Source organism: Syngnathus typhle, linkage group LG8 (assembly GCF_033458585.1).
Source record: "Syngnathus typhle isolate RoL2023-S1 ecotype Sweden linkage group LG8, RoL_Styp_1.0, whole genome shotgun sequence".
NCBI classification, from domain to species: domain Eukaryota; kingdom Metazoa; phylum Chordata; class Actinopteri; order Syngnathiformes; family Syngnathidae; genus Syngnathus; species Syngnathus typhle.
Genome location: NC_083745.1, coordinates 13097547 through 13117901, shown reverse-complemented (window position 1 = coordinate 13117901; position 20355 = coordinate 13097547). Strand labels below are relative to the sequence as shown.

The window sequence follows — 20355 nt, the reverse complement described above, 5'->3', positions numbered from 1 at the left end:
CAGTTCACCGTGTAACACTATCATTCCACAGCATCTAGTGGGAAAACTGGAACGCCTGGGCTTCAGTACCCCCCTTCGGAACTTGCTGCTAGACTTCCTCACCCTGCTTGCTTGTTATGAAGACAAATTTAGTTGTTGCATGCGCGCCCGCGCCTGCCTGCCTGCATGCGTGCACGTACAAGACCCACAATGCCCTGCGCGCAGCCAAGATGGAAGAACCCGGGAGCAGCGAGAGAACAATTATTTTGCCTCTAGATCTCGGGGGGAAACGGAGCGTAAGTTATGATCAATGCGGCCACGTTGAGTTGCACTTAGGCTAATGTTTACATTATGTACAAATGTCAAGGACGATTATGTCACCCAGCTTATATCATTGATGTGTTGTGGGGTCGTCACTAATTATTTGTGTTTAGATAAATGTCTGAGCTATAATGGTGTAATTATTGATTAAAACTTGAAAGTATCTGTTTATTGTATTCGTTTGTATGTCTAATAAAGACAAAGCCATCACAAAACTGTTGTAATTATTTAGATTTTGATCTAAATTAGCCTTGAATAAAGACTAAGCAGTCACATGAATTAACAGAAAAAATGGACAGCCGGACTCGTGGTCAAGAGGCCGGACTCGGACTCGGTGCAAAAATCCGACCAAGTCCACAGCCCTGGATAGGACAAGAGAAACTCTCCCAACAGGACGGAGACAACACAGGAACAGAAGCCGGTTCCTATAGTTGAGCCACAGGAAAACCAGGCAAAACCAGTCACACAGGAGTTAAGACGTTACCCTTCTAGAGCAGGGATCTCAAACACCAGTCCTCGAGGGCCGCATTCCTACATGTTTTCCAAGTTTCCCTTGTTAAACACACTTGATTCAAATGATCAGTTCATCCTCACGTTCTGCAGGAGCCTGATAATTGAATCAGGTGTGTTTAACGAGGGAAACTTTGAAAACATGTAGAAATGCGGCCCCCGAGGACTGGAGTTTGAGAACCCTGTTCTAGAGTTCAGACTACTTTTGTGATCGTGTAACTGAGGCATGTTGACAGTAGATTACTGCTACCGATTGGTGTCTAATGTACCTTTCTCATTTAGCGAAGCTGTAACGTCACCTTATTTGACAGAATGGTCTCGTGCCATGAGTGGAGAAATGGAATCACGTAATGACAACAACACATTTACCTTGACTACATTGCCAGAGGGTAAGAAAGCAGTGGGGGGTAGATGGGTTTAAGCTCTTAAAACCAATGCAGATGGGTCCAGCAAATTTAAGGCACGTTATGTAGCCAAAGGATACAGTCAAAAGCAGGGTGTAGATTATTATGAGACTTTTTCACTCACCGCCAATCTGACAAGTGTACGAGTGTTAATGCAAAAAGCGGCACAAGAAAACCTGATTTTACATCAGATGGATGTCAAAACCGCTTACCTTCATGCGCCAAATTGATTTTGCGATTTATATGGCACAAGCAGAAGGTTATGAAGTCACATCTGACAAAGGTGAAATGTTGGTGTGTAAGCTGGGAAAATCACTATGGCTTAAAACAATAGGTACAAACTGGAACAAAATGTTACCGTTTTTTTCCGTGTATAGTGCGCCCCCATGTATAGTGGGCACCCTAAGAATGGCATGCTGATGCTGGAAAAAAGCTTGTACCCATGTATAATACGCACCCAATTTTTATGAATATTTTCTAATTTTTTTTTAAATTTTATTTTATTTTTTCAAGTCCCAATGATCGTCACACACGCAGGGAGGCAATGGGTCCCATTTTTATAGTCTTTGGTATGGTCTTAACTAGGCTGGATGTAATTTTTTTTGTTGGCGTTGATTTCTCCGACTGCCCCTAAACGCACCACCGCGCTCCGTGCGCGCATGGGCTGCGGACGTGAAAAAGGCGGATCTGTATGGGAGAGACGTTGAAGAGGAATAAAAATACCCTTGGAAACCAAAACTTGCCCCTCGTCGTGACTCGGAGCCGCAACAAATGTTTCGGATTTGTGTAGGGTACATTGTGACAGACAGCAAACTAGCAGGTGATCGAGCGAGCGTCTGATACAAGAGCATTGCAGTCGTATGGAGCGTGTTTGAAATGAACAGCAGAGACAAAAGGAACAAGGCAAAGTGTTGTGAAATAAAATATTACCTGTAATACGTATTTTGTTATTTGCTGATTGAAACTGCTAATCAAACTGTGAATTGAAACTAATAGGAAGAAAACATATCTCGCTCTTAATATAGCTGACGTGTCTTGCGCATACGTTCTGCGCATCTGTAATGGCGGCCTCCGTATGACGTCCGGTCCGCGATGGAGATTAAAAACTGTAGTATTGCTGTTGTTATGTTATCGCGAGAACTGCAAATGACTAGAGAGCGAGCAAGGAACTAGCAGCTAACAAGAAACGGACATGTGGAAATAAAGGAGTTGAAGTTAAACAAAGACTGTTTTATTGAGGAACACAACATTTTGGCGACGAGGAAACGGTTTATCACGAACCCAGATGCAAGAAAGGACGACTAGGATTCTACGTCCATACTGAGAAAAAAAAAAGTGAGAAGACACCTGTATCGTGTTGGCCATGTCGAACGGCGATGGTGCCGGAGCCGGAGCCGCGCTGGGACAAGCTGCACCTGAACCCAGGTACGCACAACTGAACGCGCCTGCTGCGTTGAACCTTGGGGCGTCTGATTTATTCACAGAATATAGCCTGTGGAAGGACTCCTACAGTTTTTTCGAAGTTGCCAGTGGAACTATTAATGCACCAGACTTAGTGAGGAGGGCCACATTACTGCATTGCATTGGAGCACCTACGCAAAGAAATTTTGCCAATCTACCTGGAAGCGAAAGTACGTATGCACAGACTGTTGCTGCTCTAGACTCGTATTTCACACCACGAAGAAATGTAGTCCTGGAGAGACACAAGTTTAGACAGAGGGCTCAGTGTACTGATGAGTCAGTAGATGCTTTTGTGAATGCGTTGAGAGAATTGGCGAAATCATGTGACTTTGGTGCACTGGAGGACGATATGATAAGAGATCAGATAGTGGAAAAATGTGCGGTGAGGAAGCTGCGTGACAAACTGCTTCAGGAAGATGGACTGAGTTTAGATAGAGCATTGTCAACTGCGAGAGCTTTTGAAGCAGCGCAGGCAGAATCTAAACTTTTCACGGAGAGTGCTTATCACAAAGCTGGAGACGACCGCATTCGCTTCACCGAGAGGAGTGTGCGTGTGGATCCCAGACGGACCGGAGATGCGAAGCAAGGAAGGAGAGGCAGCCAAGGGCAAGCCAACAGCACCACCCAGTGTTACAGATGTGAAATGGACACTCACACAGCAGACGACTGTGGAGCTAAGACAGCAACGTGTCTTTTCTGTAAGAAAACGGGACATTATGCTCGCATGTGTCTCAAGAAGAAAAAGAAAGCACAGGGAGAAAGTAACAGTGACAAATATAAAGACAGAAGTAAGGAAAAAGATAAATCAAAGACTGGTAAACCAGTGAGAGCAGTAGTGCAGGAACTTTCTGATTCAGACTCAGATGAGTTTATCCATGCTGTAGATCCTGAAGGCACAGAAAGAGTCAATGTAAATGGACAATGGCTGAAAATGGTCATAGATACAGGAAGTGGAAGAAACTTCATAGGAGAGGACCTGTTCCAAAGAACATTATCCACTTCAACAAAACTTAAACCGACTAAAAAGAGATTTTATGCACATGCACAAACTACTCCACTTAAATGTGTAGGTTACTTTGAGGGAGTATTGAGATGGAAAAACAATGAAGTCAAAGATAACATATGTGATAGAAGGAAATGTAGAAGCAGTGTTAGGCAGAAAAACAAGCTTTGAGTTAGAAATACTTAACACAGGAGAAACGGTGAACAAAGTATCACAAGAAGAGAGATTTGACAAACTTGTCAGCGAGTTCCAACAAGTTTTCAAAGGACTTGGTCAGATTAAAGGATACAGCCACAAGGTAACAGTCGATGAAAAAGTACCACCTATAGCACAGAGACTAAGGAGAGTCCCTTACCACATGATAGAAGCTGTAAACCAGGAGCTAGACAAGATGCTAGAACAAGATATTATAGAGGAAGTGAATGAAGGATCTGAATGGGTTTCTAACATTCTAATCATTCCCAAGAAAGAAACGCCAGAAGTAAGATTATGTGAAGACCTCAGGGAAGTGAATAAAGCAGTGATTAGGGAAAGACACCCAGTACCAACAGTAGATAGCATCTTGCAAGCAGTGCAGGGAGCAAAAGTGTTCGCTAAACTGGATGCCAGGAAAGGGTTTTGGAAATGTGATCTAGCTCCAGAATCCAGACCCTTGACAACATTTATCACACATAGAGGGTGCTACCGTTTCAAGAAAGTTCCCTTTGGACTATCAAGTGCACCTGAAGCCTATCAGAAGGCTATGGACTCTATGTTATGTGGAATGCCTGGCACAGTTTGCTACATGGATGATGTAGTGGTTTTTGGAGAGAATGATGAGCAACTGGAACAGAGACTAAGACAAGTCTTTCAGAGATTCAAGAACAGAGGTTTAACCCTGAACAGAGACAAGTGTGCTTTTGGACTACAACAAATAGAGATACTTGGACATGTGATCTCTTCCGAAGGAATCAAACCAGACCCAAAAAAGGTTGAGGCTGTCTGCAAAGCGCCTAGACCTGAGAACATTCAACTGCTTCGTTCATTTCTAGGTACTTGTGGATTTCTGATGAAGTTCATACCAAATTATGCAAATTTATCAGAACCACTAAGGAGACTCACTAGAAAAGGACAAGCATGGAAGTGGACAAAAGAAACAGAAAGAGCATTCCAAGCAATGAAAGATGCTTTGGTGAGTGAGACATGCTTGGCCTACTTTAAACTAGAGGCACCAACTGTTGTGATCAGTGATGCAAGTCCAGTTGGACTTGGTGCTGTTTTGATGCAGACACAATCGGGTGGACAGAACAAGCCAATAGCCTATGCAAGCCGTTCACTGACCCCAACAGAACGTCGTTATTCACGGATAGAACGGGAGGCTTTAGGATGTGTATGGGCAGTGGAACATTTTAGACCTTACCTATGGGGGGCCAAGTTTACTTTACAAACAGATCATAAACCTCTCATTTACATGTTCAACCCTGAGAAAGCAACACTGTCACCACCGCGAATACAGAGACTTGGTTTAAGACTACTACCATATGACTACAAAATAGAACACATAGTTGGAAAGACCAATGTTGCAGATTCACTATCGAGACTTCCATTACAAGAGACAAGAGACTGCTGTGAGTATGTAGAAACATACGTGGACAGAGTGTTGTCAGTAACCCTGAATGAAATACAAGCCATAAGTATTGATGACATAAAACAGAAAATGACAGAGGATGACACAATGGAGAAACTAAAGTTAATACTGGAGACAGGAAAATGGCCAAACCCAATTCCAGAGGAATTGCAGCCCTAGAACAGATGTGCTGGAGACTTGAGCAGGTATGATGGACTTGTGCTGAGAGGACACAGGATAGTGCTGCCGAGAGCAATGGTGAAACAAGCACTGAGGATCGGACACGAGACTCACCAAGGGGTGGTCCGTACAAAACAATATCTAAGGAGCAAATTCTATTGGCCCAACATGGACCTTGATGTTGAGAGACTGATTAGAAACTGCTCCGCCTGTGTTCTTAACCAGCCATTACATGAAGATCAACCTCTTCAACCATTAGAGCTACCACCTAGACCATGGACCAAGATAGGTATTGATTTGATAGGTCCTATCCAGAACTAGTACATCCTAACCATGATAGACTACTATACTTCATTTCCAGAGGCTGTCATCATTTCTGACATTTCATCAGACACTGTAGTTGCAGAAGTAAAGAAGGTGTTTGCTAGATTTGGTTACCCTTTAGAGGCAGTCACTGATAATGGCAGGCAGTTTGTAGGAAACTGTTTTGAAGACTTCCTTAAATCCTGTGGAATCAAGCACATTAGAGCATCACCTTATTATCCAAAGAGCAATGGGAAAATTGAGAGATTTCATAGATACCTAAAGAAAGCCTTAAGAGCAACTAAATGTGAAGGAAAGGTGTGGAAAAAGGAGCTTTCACAAATTTTAATGGCATATCGCTCTACACCACATAGAGCATCAGGAGAGACGCCAGCCATGCTTATGTTTGGACGAGACATCCGCACCAAGTGTCCAACTCTGGAGAAGGCGAGTGAAGTACCAAAAGGAAAGGAGAAAACTGTTGATATCAGAAGCCATCACATGGAGTACAAAACTAAAATGAAACAGTATGCTGACCAGCACAACAGAGCAAAGGAGCACAACTTTAAAGTTAGTGATGTTGTTTACATTGCTAGTATGGAGAACGGAAAGCTGGATTCTACTTTTAAAGATGTCAGATATGTTCTTTTGAGAAACACAGCCGACAATTCTTTTGAGCTGGTCAATACAGAGGATGGATCAAAAGTGATCAGGAATGTCAAACATCTACGACATACGCCCATTATAATGGACTTTGATGTTCCTGAGCATCCATTGGTTCATGCTCAAATCAACAGTGACTCTGTGGATGTGCCGATTGCTAATACCGACCATGCAACCGAGAGACCACCTGAACCGGACCCAGCTGTATCTGATATCATCACTACCAGGAAGGGCCGAGTGATAAGAAAGCCCATCCGATACAGAGAGACTTGAAAAGAGAGACTATAAGTTTGTTTGTTGTTATATGTGAGACAACTTGTATTGATGTAAAAAGAAAAAAAATGTTTTTGTATTCTAAACAAAGGAGGAATATGTAGTATCGCTGTTGTTATGTTATCGCGAGAACTGCAAATGACTAGAGAGCGAGCAAGGAACTAACAGCTAACAAGAAACGGACATGTGGAAATAAAGGAGTTGAAGTTAAACAAAGACTGTTTTATTGAGGAACACAACAAAAACAAACAATATTTGACAATAACACACCATCAAGGATTGCACCATCGCATCAAACGATGTGTCGTCAATTATGGATTTTTTTGACTAAGTGTGTTGGGCAGGATGGCTGAATGCGATGCACGATTGACAACAAACAAGAAAAAAGGTGAGTTTTATTTCGGGCGAGATTTGTCATGTCTCGTCCCCAGTTTTGCTATGTGTCTAGGTTGCCATAGTTTCTGTTCGCGTCGCCGCTCTCTTCCTGTGTCACCTCAATCGATGTAACGTGTTTTGTATTTAAGTCCTGTCTGCCCCTCGCTCACCGTTGGATCATTGCGTGTGTTACTGTCATTCTGTTCCTGTCTTTGGTAATGTCACCCTGTCTTTTTGTTCCACGACTTTGTCGGTCAGTTCTGTTGTTGGTTTTGTTGTACCATGACTTTCTTTAAAAAAAAAAAAAAAAATTTAAAAAAAAAAAAAAATTAACATTTTTTTTTGTACCCATGTATAATACGCACCCCAGATTTTAGGACAATAAATTAGTTAAATTTTGCGCACTATACACGGAAAAAAACGGTACATGATTTCTTGTGTGACAATCTGTTTATTCAGAATCCAGCTGATCATTGTGTGTACACTAAAGAAACAGAAAATCAAAAAGTGGTCATTGTGATATGGGTCGATGACTTGATTATTGTTGCCAGTGATGACAATCAAAGTCAAAGTCAGCTTTATTGTCAATCTCTCCACATGTCACAACACACAAAGAGACCGAAATTACGTTTTTCTCTATCCCACGGTGACGAGACACATAACACGATAGACATACATGTACGCGACACAATATAAAAACAAGAAGGCAAAAATTCTAACAATCAATAGGAAGAGTGATGAATAAATAATAAATAAACAGATAACACAATAAATAACGGAGCCAGCAAGCATAGCGCAAAAGTAAAAAACATCACAAACAAAAAGGCACAAACAATAAATAAGAGTAATAACAAATAATAAATAATAAGAGCCAGTGTGCAGTCAGACAGTCCAGACAGTAAAAGTACAGGACGCTACGCAGAACGGGGGAGCGAGTTCAGGATCCTAACAGCCTGGAGTATGAAGCTGTTTGAGAGTCTGGAGGTGCGGGAGCGCAGGCTTCTGTACCTCTTCCCAGAGGGCAGAAGCTCGAACAAAGAGTGAGCGGGGTGACTCGCATCACTCACAATCGTGGTCGCCTTGCGGGTGAGATGGGAGGTGTAAATGTCCTTCAAGGAGGGGAGCGAAGCACCAGCAATCTTACCAGCAGTGTTCACTATGCGCTGCAGGGCCTTCAAGTTGTAGTCAGTGCAGCCGCCACCCCAAACAGCAATACAGCTGGAGAGGACGCTCTCAATGGTGCCGCGGTAAAATGCAGTCATGACGGCCGGAGGAGCGCTCGCTCACCTAAGTTTCCGCAGGAAGTACAGGCGGCGCTGGGCTTTCTTTGCCAATGATGCGGTGTTGGTGGACCAGGAGAGATCCTCACTGATGTGCACCCCCAGGAACTTGGCGCTGCTCACTCGCTCCACCACAGCACCGTCGATGGTCAGCGGCAGGTGTTGGGTGTGACCCTTCCGGAAGTCCACAACAATCTCCTTGGTCTTGTCGACGTTCAGCAGGAGGTTGTTGTCCCTGCACCACGTGGTCAGAAGGTCAACCTCCAGCCTGTATTGAGTCTCGTCTCCCTTGGTGATGAGACCCACCAGAGTCGTGTCGTCAGCAAACTTCACGATACGGTTGTCGCTGTAGGTTGCAGAACAGTCATGCGTCAGGAGGGTGAAGAGCAGCGGACTGAGCACGCAGCCTTGGGGGGCCCCCGTGCTCAGCGTAATGCTGGCGGAGATTTTGTCGCCAACACGTACTACCTGTGGCCTCTGACAGAGGAAGTCCAGTAGCCAGTTGCAGAGGCAGGTACTGAGGCCCAGCGCGTCAAGTTTGCTGATGAGGCGTTGTGGCACAATGGTGTTGAAGGCAGAACTGAAGTCCACAAACAGCAATCTCACATACGAGTCCCTCCTCTCCAGGTGGGTGAGGGCCGAGTGGAGGGCAGAGCAGATGGCATCCTCCGAAGACCGCTTGGCTCGGTACGCAAACTGGAAGGGGTCAATGTGATGAAGAATGTAAAAGAAATGCTCACAGCTAAATTCAGAATGAAAGACTTGGGTGAACTGAACATCTTTCTGGGTATTGATTTTCATCAAACTGATCACTGTATAACAATGTCACAGAAAAGATATGTTGACAAAATACTTGACAGATTTGATATGCAAGATTGTAAGCCATGAGCAACACCATGTGAACCTAAGCTTAACTATTCTGAAAATGAGTGAGCTGAAGAAATATAGAGGCTGTTGGCAGCTTAATCTATTTATCAACATGTACCAGACCAGATCTAAGCTTTGTAGTGGGCAAACCTTCACAATACCTTTCCAAACCAACTATAGAACAATGGGCTACAATAAAACATGTACTGAGGGCACAAAGGAAAAGATGTGTTACAAAAAGAGTGATGGTGAACCACTTGGGTTGGAAGCATTCAGAAATGCAAACTGGGCTGAACATGATACTGACAGACGTGGCACGTCAGGTTATTGTGTTAGCTTGAGCAAATTTGGTCCCTTAATTTCATGGAAAACCAAAAGACAAGCAACAGTAGCTCTTTCAACGTGTGAAGCTGAATACATGGCCTTGGCTTCAACTGTACAAGAATGTCTGTATTTAGTACAACTGTTAGATGGTGTTGATGGGTATCATTACAAGCAGCCAAAGGTTTATGAAGAGAATCAAGGAGCCATAGCCTTAGCTAAAAATCCTGTACAAAGACAACAATGTAAACATGTTGACAGAAAGTACCACCTTGTAAGATCAACTGTTAACGATGGCAGAATATATGGTGGTTGATCTCATGATAAAACCTCCAACAAAGTCCAAGTTGATGAATTTTGTGGCATTTATGTTTGGAGAGTAGAAATTTGTTTATGGAATGTGTTTCTATCATATGATGAATTTGGTGGTATTTAAAGATTAAAGATAAAAGTCCCAATGATCGTCACACACACACCTGGGTGTGGTGAAATTTGTCCTCTGCATTTAACCCAGTGCTTCTCAATTATTTTCTGTTACGCCCCCCCCTAGCAAGAAGAAAACTATTCGCGCCCCCCCCTCCCCACCGTGACTATCCTAACTTGTCTTGTAAGTCGTAAAATGTTGCACTGTCGCAAACGTGACAGAAGTAACAATGAGAGCGCCACTGCCCCCTGCTGTAGTAAACGCGCAATTACATTTTATTCTAGTACTGCCAAAAAAAAAGCCTGTTCCCCAGGGTCACACGCGCCCCCCCAGGAATAGCACCGCGCCCCCCAAGGGGGGCGCGCCCCACTATTTGAGAAGCACTGATTTAACCCATCCTCGTGTGATTTTAATCCATCCCTTGGGGGAGAGGGGAGCAGTGAGCAGCAGCGGTGCCGCGCTCGGGAATCAGTTGGTGATCTAACCCCCCAATTCCAACCCTTAATGCTGAGTGCCAAGCAGGGAGGCAATGGGTCCCGTTTTTACAGTCTTTGGTATGACCCGGCCGGGGTTTGAACCCACAACCTTCCAGTCTCAGGCCTGACACTCTTCCACTAGGCCACTAAGCTGTTTATGAATGATTATGATAGTGTAAACATAAAATGTTTACATGTTTATGAAATGTGTATGCATTACCTTGAGAAAAATCATTGTATTTCTAGTTTGCATGTATTTACCAATATACTAAGAGCAAGTGGGGGTGTTAGTAGTATATGTGCTCTGTATATTGAGAGTTTTATTTTGAAGGATGCTACACAGGAAGTACTGCTTTTACTATTTCTGTTTGACAAATGTTCTTAATAAAATCCAGGTGTTACCAATGTGTTAATTGGGCACTGGCAAACCAAAGTGAGTAGTCGTTTTCTCTGTCTCCACAGTATGACTCATTTTATTTAAATAACTCTGCTAACACTGACTACCAGCCGCCTGTGAAAAGAAAACATGCTTTTAAGAGTTGAGCAAGCTCCTGCAACTACACTTACACAAAAGACACTTTAATTGAGAGGCTTCGAGACAAAGGCACAAAAATCGAAGATTGTTGCTTGGCTTGCGGGTCGCCTGATGTGGTTGTTGCAGCACCCATTCTTTGAAGGTGGTCATTGTTTCAAATGCAAGAAATACTTCACAGAAACACTCCATCGCTACGATGAAGATGGCTACCAGTCGTACTGCACCGTGTGCTGTGGCGGGTCAGAGGTCATGTTTCTGTAAGGAGTGCGTGGAGATCCTAGTGGGAGAGGTAACCTTTTGTGATCTGAAAGATATTGATCCGTGGAGCTGCTACATTTGCCAGCCAACACAGTGCGAGGCAAAGCTCAAACTCAGGCCAGACTGGAGCGTCAAGGTCCAAGACTTCTCTGCCAACAACAGCGTCATGGAGTTTGAGCCTCATACAGATTACCCGGCCATCGCTGCAGATAGACACAAGCCCTTGAAGGTTCTGTTGCTCTGTGACGGTATTGCAACAGGATACCTGGGGCTCAAGGACCTTGGCATCAAGATGGAACGCTACATTGCGTAAGAGATTTGTGAGGATTCCATCGCGGTGGGTATGATCAAGCACGCTGGCAAGATTGAATACGTCAGCGACGTCTGCACCATCATAAGGAAACACTTCGCTGAATGGGGCCCTTTTGTTCTGCTGATTGGAGGAAGTCCTTGCAACGACCTCTTCATGGTCAATCCCCTACGGAAAGGCTTTTTTGATGGCACCGGAAGGCTCTTCCTTGAATTCTACCACATTTTGACGCTGCTGAAGTTGGAGGGTGACGACCGGCCTTTCTTCTGGCTCTTTGAAAATATGGTGTTCATGTCGAGCAGAGACAATACGGACATCTGCAGATTCCTGAAGTGCAATCCTGTTTGTGACTGTCAATCCTGTGTGACTGTCAGCCCCGCACATCGAGCTCGCTATAGCTCGCTAAGTGTCTCCCAGTCTTTTTTGGTGACGATTGGGCTGAGTTCTTCAGAGTCAGTTATGTAAGTACTAGCTGTCATTGTGTCATTAAAAATACAACAATTGTAACAGGCCTAAATTCACTTGGTCTTGTGCAACTCATATACAGTAATAAGAAGCTGTTTTTGTCTTTGATTTACTTTTCATTAACTTTGGTCATTTGACTTTTATGTGTATATACCTGATCTAACATTTATATTCAACAATAGGACAATATTTGGAAAAAATACATATTGAAGTGTGACATGAAAGATACAGTTCATCTGCATAAAGCAGAGCCCCGTGCAGTGTTTTTGGAAGTTAATATTCATTTTCAAATATCTGTAAAAAACAAAACAAAAAAAAAAACACCAGGGCAACAACAGAGGGGTCACAAGTTGAAGTGGGGCCCAGAGGAATAGGCTGCTTTTTATTTTTTTTCAGTCTCCAGATCTTGTGGAGTCACAGGTACCAGTTGCCATCATGACTGTTGTCCCAGAAGGTGAACCACTCGATCTGTTGGGCCCTCACCCTGCAACTGTGACACACTGCATAATACTTGAAGGTACCGTGGCAATGGATACCGCTGGCGGTCTCTCTGATGCGTTTTGCCTCACATTTGGGCTTATGTATGCCCTTCATCTGGACTATCCCAAAAAGATGCGCAACACCTTTGAGTTTGTGCAGAGGGTGATGCTAAACTTGGGAGTTGGAAATCTGAGACCAAAAATTCAAACCTTGAAAAATGCACTTCAGGACAAAATGTTAGTGTTCTTGTTCAGATGTTTCAAACAGGCTTAGTTGTATCATGCAGGCATTGTGGTACCCTGTTCAAAAAAGAGGCCTGCTATAATTATACTGCACTTTAATTTAAACAGTTTTGCTAATTTCTGAATACTGATTGTTTTTTTGTTTTTTAATGCATTTTAACACCCCTTTTCTTATTAGGGGATGTTTTTGATGTTTTTAGTTGTTTTTTTTGTTTAGTTTAGTTATGTTTATCTCGTTCTACTGTGTTGACTCAGAATTTTTCATATTTCATTTTTTTGCTGCTTTGTCAGTTAAGGTTGGGATAGTATTAATAAAGGATCTGCTTCCTTATAAATCTTCAGTTGTCTTTACTGTGTTTTTTCAAGCCAATCGGTTTCCTAGAATTTTATAAGAAGGTAGAACTTAGTGCAGTCACATCAACTTGGTAATCTCAGAAGTGAAAACTTGAATTATAAAAGAAATCAATAGTAGAAACATTCCTTTAAACACTACTGGTATGTTAGTTTACTGCACTGGTAATTGTAGAGTTGCTTACACTTAGTTATAAGTATAGAATAATAGAAATGTTCAATTAAATGCTACTGTTTTGGTGGTTCACAGTACTGCAAATTAGAGAGTTACCAACACTTTATTACAAGTATGCAGTACTAGACACATTCCATTAAACAGCACCGATATGATAGTTTACTGTACTGGAAATTAGAAAGTTACAAACACATGATTACAAGTAAATAGTACTACAAACTTTCTAGTAAACACTTTTCATAAGTAAGTTAAGAGCACTTGATAAGTATTCAGAAATGGAAACATTTAACTTAATGTTACAACAATAAGTTAACTCTAGAGATTCTTGAGTTATCAACACTTGAAAAACATTTACTAAATTAGCTTGAGTGTTTCAAGGCAATCGGTTTCCTAGATCTGTTCAAGTAAAGCCCACTTATAATTTTTTTTCAGTGTACTTCTGGGGAAACCTTCCAGGAAAGAATAGGTCGGTGGACGCATCCTTGGATCAAAAAGTGAATCTTCAGGATTGTTTGGAAGTTGGCTTCCCCAAACACTACACGGATGTGAACAATATGGGCCACTTGCAGCGCCAGAGGGTCCTGTGGCATTCCTGGATCATCGCCGTCATTCGCCACCTGATAGCGCCACTCAAGGAGTAATTCGAATGTGAATCACACCAGCCAAGTCCGTAAGGCCACAGATGCATGAATACTGTTTCTGGACTAAAAAACGCAGCCGAATAAAAGCCACGCCAGACAAAATTAGGGGAAAGTATGGTTTTGTTTATATATTAGCAGCACGGGACAATAAGCTCAAGGTGTTTTAATGTTTAATTTCCATACATATGCACAAATCATACAAAATCATCAAGGTCATGGAAAATTCCTTGGTAAGCTGCACTGGACTAGAAAATGCAGGGTTCAAAGCTTGTGCAAAAAGTAGCGGCTTTTAGTACAGAAAATACAGTACTTCCATGCACGAGCGCAAGAGTTCTTGGCGGAAAACCAAATGCTTGCCACTGTATGTTGGTGTCCTCCCACATATCAACAATGGGTTTTTATCTTTCAATATGTGCCTTGCAATTGGCTGCCCACTGGTCCAGTGAGCCTGCCCCTTGTAACCCTACAAAAGAAAAAAGATAAATGGATGTAGAAACTGGATTCGGTTGAAGTTGAAAAATTGTGCAAAATGTAAATAAAATCAAAATACAATGATTTGAAAATCATTTAACCTATATTCAGTTGGATACACTACAAAGATAACATATTTAATCCTGAAACTCAAACTTTATTTCATTTTTCAAATAATAATTAACTTAGAATTTCATGGCTGCAACACATGCAGTAGAAGTTGGGAAAGGCCATGTTTACCACTTCGTTATACCACCTTTCCTTTTAATAACACTCAAACGTTTTGGAAGCGAGGAGACTAATTCTCTGAGCTTCTCATGTGGAATTATTTCCCATTCTTGCTTGATGAACCGCTTCAGTTGTTCAACAGTCCGGGGTCTTCCCTGTCGTATCTGGACTGCAAGCGGGCCAGGGGAGAACCTGGACTCTTTTACTTCGAAGCCACGCTGTTGTAACACGTGCAGATTGCGGCTTGGCATTATCTGGCTGAAATAAGCAGCGGCATTCATGAAGAAAGAAGTCGCATATGTTGCTCCAAAATCTGTATGTACTTTTCAGCATTTATGTTGCCTTCCAAGAAATGTAAGTCACCTATGCCATGGGAACTAATGCACCCCCACACCATCACAGATGTTGGCTTTTGAACTTTGCGTTGATAACAGTCCGGATGGTCCGCGTCCTCTTTGGTCCAGAGCACACAACGTCCAGTGTTTCCAAAAACAATTTGAAAAGTGGACTCATCAGACCACAAAACACTTATTCATTGTTCAGTCCATTTTACATTAGCTCGGGCTCAGAGAACCTGGCGGCCTTTCTGGATGTTGTTCATAACCGCCTTTTGCTTTCCATGGTAGAGTTTTAACCCGCACTTACTGATGTAGAGATGAACTGCATTTATTAACAGTGGTTTTCTTAAGTTTTCCTGAGCCCATTTGGTAATATCCTTTACGCACTCATGTCGGTTTTTAAGGCAGTGCCGTCTGAGGGATCGAAGGGCACGGTCATTCAGTCTTGGTTTCCGGCCGTGGCGCTTATGTGCTTTTCAAATCATTGTATTTTGGGTTTATTTACATTTTACACAATTTCCCGACTTCAACCGAATCCGGTTTGTACAAACGAGGAGCTGAGAACGGGCCTGATGTAACATTAACAGGTATTCAAATAACTATAACATAAATACTACGTTTATCAAACCATCTGTGTCACTCCAAATCATTGAATCCATCGATCAAATTCGTCGTCCTTTATGTAAACTACGCTGCGTGTGCGGCGTGCCGCTTACATCGGACTTGGCGTCAGTTGCAGTTCAAATTATTCCACAGGCCCATATAACAATATATAAACTATATATCAAACAATAATATATTTCACAAAACAAGAGCTCATCTTATGTAATTTAACATATAAGTCGCTCCTGAGTATAAGACTGGACACAGAGAGCTTTTTTAAAGTTTTAATAACATACCTTAACATTTCTTTCCAAACACTGCCTGTGACGCAGCAGTAATACCGCAGCAACACGGAAGTAACACAGCACTAATAGGGTTTGATTAAATATAACATACCGGTAAAAGTCACTGAGACGCGGCGGTAACACAGCAGCAACACGGTAGCACAGCACTAACAGGGCTGATTAAAAAAGCATACAAGCAAAAAAAAGAGCTTCGTCTTCATCTTCCTCCTGTGCATTGAAACCATCGAAGTCTTCCGATTGGAATAGCGTTAGTTATCCTTTGCCACACACTTTCTCAGTATCTCTTTCTTCGTCGGTTTTATGCATTTCTTCTAGCATTAAACTAGCGAGCGACACGTAGAGCTCCAGAGTAGACGCGACCGTGAAATAAAGAAAAGGGTGACTCAACACAATGTCATCAACATCGACTGCCTTTAGCTTAAAAGCGGCATCATATGCTCTTCTTTTGTCCCCCATAATGAGAGTTTGTGTATAAAAGCTTCCTTTCAGTAATGTCTGTCTTGATCTCGTTCTGTCTCTTCTTTGTGTGAATATACGGCACTATTTGCCTGGCGGATGGACATGCGATCAACACACCACTTTTCTCCCCAGTGACAGTGTCCATATATCCTCCGCCCAGCAAAGCGGTGCCGCACAACAGCAGTCCACAGCCATTTTACGAGTGTATAAAAGTGATCAAGTCATCACAAAAATCACGGAAAAACTCCTATATAAGCCGCACCGGACTATAAGCCGCAGGGTTCAAAATTTGAGAAAAAAGTCCCGGCTTATTGTCCGAAATTTACGGTACGTTATCCCACTACTATCTTTCATTCAGCTGGAAAGAATAAATCACTTTTTTTGCCCCCAAAAATCACCAACTTGGTTTGATTTATCATGTTTTGTGTTTTCACTATTTAAAATGTGAATTTGAACACATTTAAATCAAATCCATTTTATTCTTGTAGGTAATTTTTTTTATGTTTATTATGTATTGAATCAGTAAAACATTTGATGTCTTGACGGTTTATTGTGGTGTCCGAAAAAAAACAAGCGAGTTGACTTCGTTTCCTACTTCCGGATTTTATTCAGATTGCTGTTGTCATGCTGTCGGGTTTTGTAGATTGTTTTGTTTTGTCCTGCCCCTCGCGTTATCACTTCCTGTTTTATTTTGTACAGATCACGGGTCCTTCCTCTGCACGGCCGTCCACTTGACCTCCCTGCTTTGCCCGTGAGACTTTGCCTTTATTTTTCCCTCAGTTTGAGGCGCTTTTTGTTTGCTGTTCTCAGCCCTTTTTTCCCTCGTGTTGAGGAGCTTTTGTTTATGCCCTTTTTCCCTCATGTTGAGGCGCTTTTGTTTTTGCGCTTTTTCCCTCATCGTGAGGAGTCTTTTGTTCTTGGAGCTGTTGGCAACGAAGGAAATAAACTCCTTGATTTTTTTTAAACTCTGCATTCGAGTCCTCTCCCTGCCCTGAGCCTGACAGCTGTGATTATTTACGGCAATGGGTCCCATTTTATTAGTCTTTGGTATGACCTGGCTGGGTTTTGAACTCATAACCTTCCAGTTTCAGGGTGGACACTACCACTAGGCCACAGAGCTGGAGCTTTTGTGTTGTGTTTAGTTTCTATAAACTTTTAGCTTTTTTTTTTTTTAAACTATTTTAGCAGATGCACTGATTGTTTGGCATTTTTAATTTTGTTGTACATGTGACAATAAAGATCTATTTATCCATCTGTGTAACTAATAAAGTTGTGACGCTATGCCCAAACGGCTTTTTTTTTACTCCACCACGCATTAAAGCGGGTGGAGAAGCCAAGCTGCCTTCGTTACAGCAAACCTGAAGACAGAGGTAAGTGGTTTCTCAGGTATCTCCCCTCCAACTTCAAATTTGTGATGTGCCTAGTTTGTTTATTTATTTTATACAAATACAAGCAACATTCCAAGTTGCTTTGGCCGCTTTCGGTCATCCGTTTTGCAATTTGTCCGAGTGAAGGCAAAGTGCTTCGCCTTATCGCTAAATGCTGCAGTGGGACATGCGTTCGCCAGATTGACAAGAACTTTGCACATTTTTTGAAATTTTCTTCACAGGCTTGGAATGAAATGGAAATGTGTATACAAATAAAAGATCCGAAAAATTCGTAATTTTTATTGTTTGGCACTTTCTCTTTCAGCATGAACAGAAAAGTAATCAAAATGTGGTGGACGCGGCGCGACATTCGACCTGTGAAATGGATGGGCATTATGAAAACGTAACTGTTGCCCTCTGTGATGGTAAGACCCCTTTTAAGATGACTCTTTTCAGTCATCTGGCTAGCAGAGTCACAGAGGTCAACAGTTACGTTTTCGCCCATTTCATGGCGGAGGCAATAAATCCCAACATGCTGCTATGTCAAAAGAGCAGCAGAATATACGTGGGGCGAAGGTGCAGTGCAGCGATGCCTTGAGGGCTGAGGCACTCCACCTCATTTTCCCCCCGTCGTTGCCAATGCCCCTCAGCGAGGTTATCAGAAACCCTCCTGAGGGGCTGGTAAACGTTCAGGGACAGGTTGAAAGTGTAAGTTTAATTTACACGCACGTGCATGTTAAATATCTATTTAGAACTACTAAAAATACAAAAAATTGTTTTCTTGCATTAAACATTGCAGGATAACGCAATGGTATGTCTTTGTTCCAAATTAGAAACAGCCAAGCAGAATAGTGTCTGTGCGCGGGGCTCGGTTGGTGCCAGTAAGCATCGTGTTCCTAAAACAAGTAACCCAGTTAAACAAGTCGCTTTACTGTTATTGCACTTCACGCATGCATACTGAATTAATATTTGGTTTTAAACTATTGCAGAACGAAGCGGTCGTAAGAGTGGCCGTGTGGAGGGAGGCGACCTTGACCCCGATCAAGGTTGGGGCCTTCTACACGTTCTCGCTCCTTAGTGCCGTGACAAATGATTTCGGCCTGTCCCTCAATACGACCCAGTATTCAAAGATATCGGTGAGTAAAGAAAAGGCTGTAAAACGGAAAAGGAATATCATCAGTTTACTAGGTTGTTTTGAATGAACGCGTAGAATACTACAAATGCCGGCTTTCCATACAATCTCGTTCAAATTTTACAACTTTACAACAAAGGCTGTTGAATTGTGACCAGCATGTCTACAAACAACCCCCCTGGTGGGGACAAAACGGTACAGATAATGGAAGGATTTTATGAATTAGTAATTGCATGATATGTGACTGTGATGAATTGACCTTTAACTTTATGGAATTATTTGTGACTTTTGAGTTATATAATTGTTCTCAGTTTTCACCTGAGTATACCTAATTGGGTTTTTATTCCCTAGGGCTACAATACAACTGTAAGCTTGGTGGCTATTGGGCTAATGATGGAGGAGGAGGAGGAGGTCAAGTTGGTGGATGGGGAGGGGGTCGAAACCACAATTGCCTTGAGTGTATGGACCAAGACTTTCGTTGAGCCACCAAAATTACCAGAAGATGGACTCCAATTGAAACTCATTTATTCGGAGGGTGAAGTGGTGGAAATTTGCAAATAAATTTTATTTTGCCAATGCTGTTCATTTGCCTACATTGTTTTCGGTCACAGTTAGGGGTTGGATAGGGTGCAGGTGGGCTTTTCATTGGGAAGAGTTTAAATTTTCTGATCATTCACCCCATTCAAACTTTCACACGTTCCAAAAATTCATGTCACGCTTGCTACCATTAAATGTCATTTAGCGTTTTTTGTGTAATTAGCAAATTTGTCGCTTAAAATCCCCCATTCATTCTTAATGGCAATGTCAACCCGAGCCAGTTTCCTGTAGTGGGTTCGATTCCCACATTGGGTGTCATAAATGATTTTACTCTTTATTCTTCCCGCTTATCATTTTCAACGCTTATCATTTGTAGCTTTTGTCATTCACATTCAACATTCATTACATTAAGCAATTTCCACCAATTTGCTTACGCATTCAACAAACACATTCATTACATTAACCAAGTTCAACCACCTTGAAGGAAGGAACCTGATTAGCTCAGTCGGTCGGGAGCACAAGCGTTTCAGCACACGAGCCGTGTATCAAAACCCGCGTGGGTTCTTCATGACACAAATTCATGTCATTTATTTCTGCCGCTTATCATTTGTAACATTTTCCCATTTTTCACAATAATTTATTTCCCTTTTTATTCTTTCCGCTTAGCATTTGTGACTTTTTTGTAACATTTGTAACATTTTCACATTTCACAATAATGTATTTCCCTTTTTATTCTTCCCGCTTATCATTTGTAACTTTTTTGAAACATTTCATTTTTAACGCTTAGCATTTGTAACTTTTTTGTAACATGTATTTGTAACATTTTCCCATGCCTGCCAGCCTGTGTGCGTGCACGTACAAGACCCACAATGCCCCGCGCGCAGCCAAGCTGGAAGAACCAGCCGCGGTTCTCCCCTGCCGCGGGAACGCGCATGCCTTATTTGGAAAGCGAAAAACCAATCTCGTACGGCGTCAGCACTGTTGTTTTCAATAAAAACATGAACTCACGTTT

General features: G+C 42.3%; 1 protein-coding gene, 1 long non-coding RNA gene and 1 pseudogene across 2 annotated transcripts; all 3 read left to right on the top strand.

The window, feature by feature from the left end:
* Positions 1 to 2343: 2343 nt before the first annotated feature.
* LOC133158746 (uncharacterized) lies at positions 2344 to 6946 on the top strand. The gene is made up of 2 exons (XM_061286141.1): positions 2344 to 2639; positions 6142 to 6946. The coding sequence occupies exons 1-2, from the start codon at positions 2578 to 2580 to the stop codon at positions 6701 to 6703; spliced, it is 624 nt and encodes a 207-aa protein (XP_061142125.1). The 5' UTR covers positions 2344 to 2577; the 3' UTR covers positions 6704 to 6946.
* A 3978-nt stretch (positions 6947 to 10924) lies between these two features.
* Positions 10925 to 13962, top strand: LOC133158745 (DNA (cytosine-5)-methyltransferase 3C-like; annotated as a pseudogene).
* A 2937-nt stretch (positions 13963 to 16899) lies between these two features.
* On the top strand, positions 16900 to 19382 carry LOC133158750 (uncharacterized). Its single transcript, XR_009715282.1, has 3 exons — positions 16900 to 18579; positions 18664 to 18810; positions 19158 to 19382. It is a non-coding gene; the product is annotated as an uncharacterized LOC133158750 (long non-coding RNA).
* The last annotated feature ends 973 nt before the right edge of the window (positions 19383 to 20355 follow it).

What these genes read in the sequence shown, in the direction of transcription:
- LOC133158746 (XM_061286141.1), top strand. Translation starts at nt 2,578, where the DNA reads ATGTCGAACGGCGATGGTGCCGGAGCCGGAGCCGCGCTGGGACAAGCT. An exon ending in CAAGCTGCACCTGAACCCAG is followed by an intron (nt 2,640 to 6,141) that starts GTACGCACAACT and finishes TACACCACATAG; the next exon opens with AGCATCAGGAGAGACGCCAG.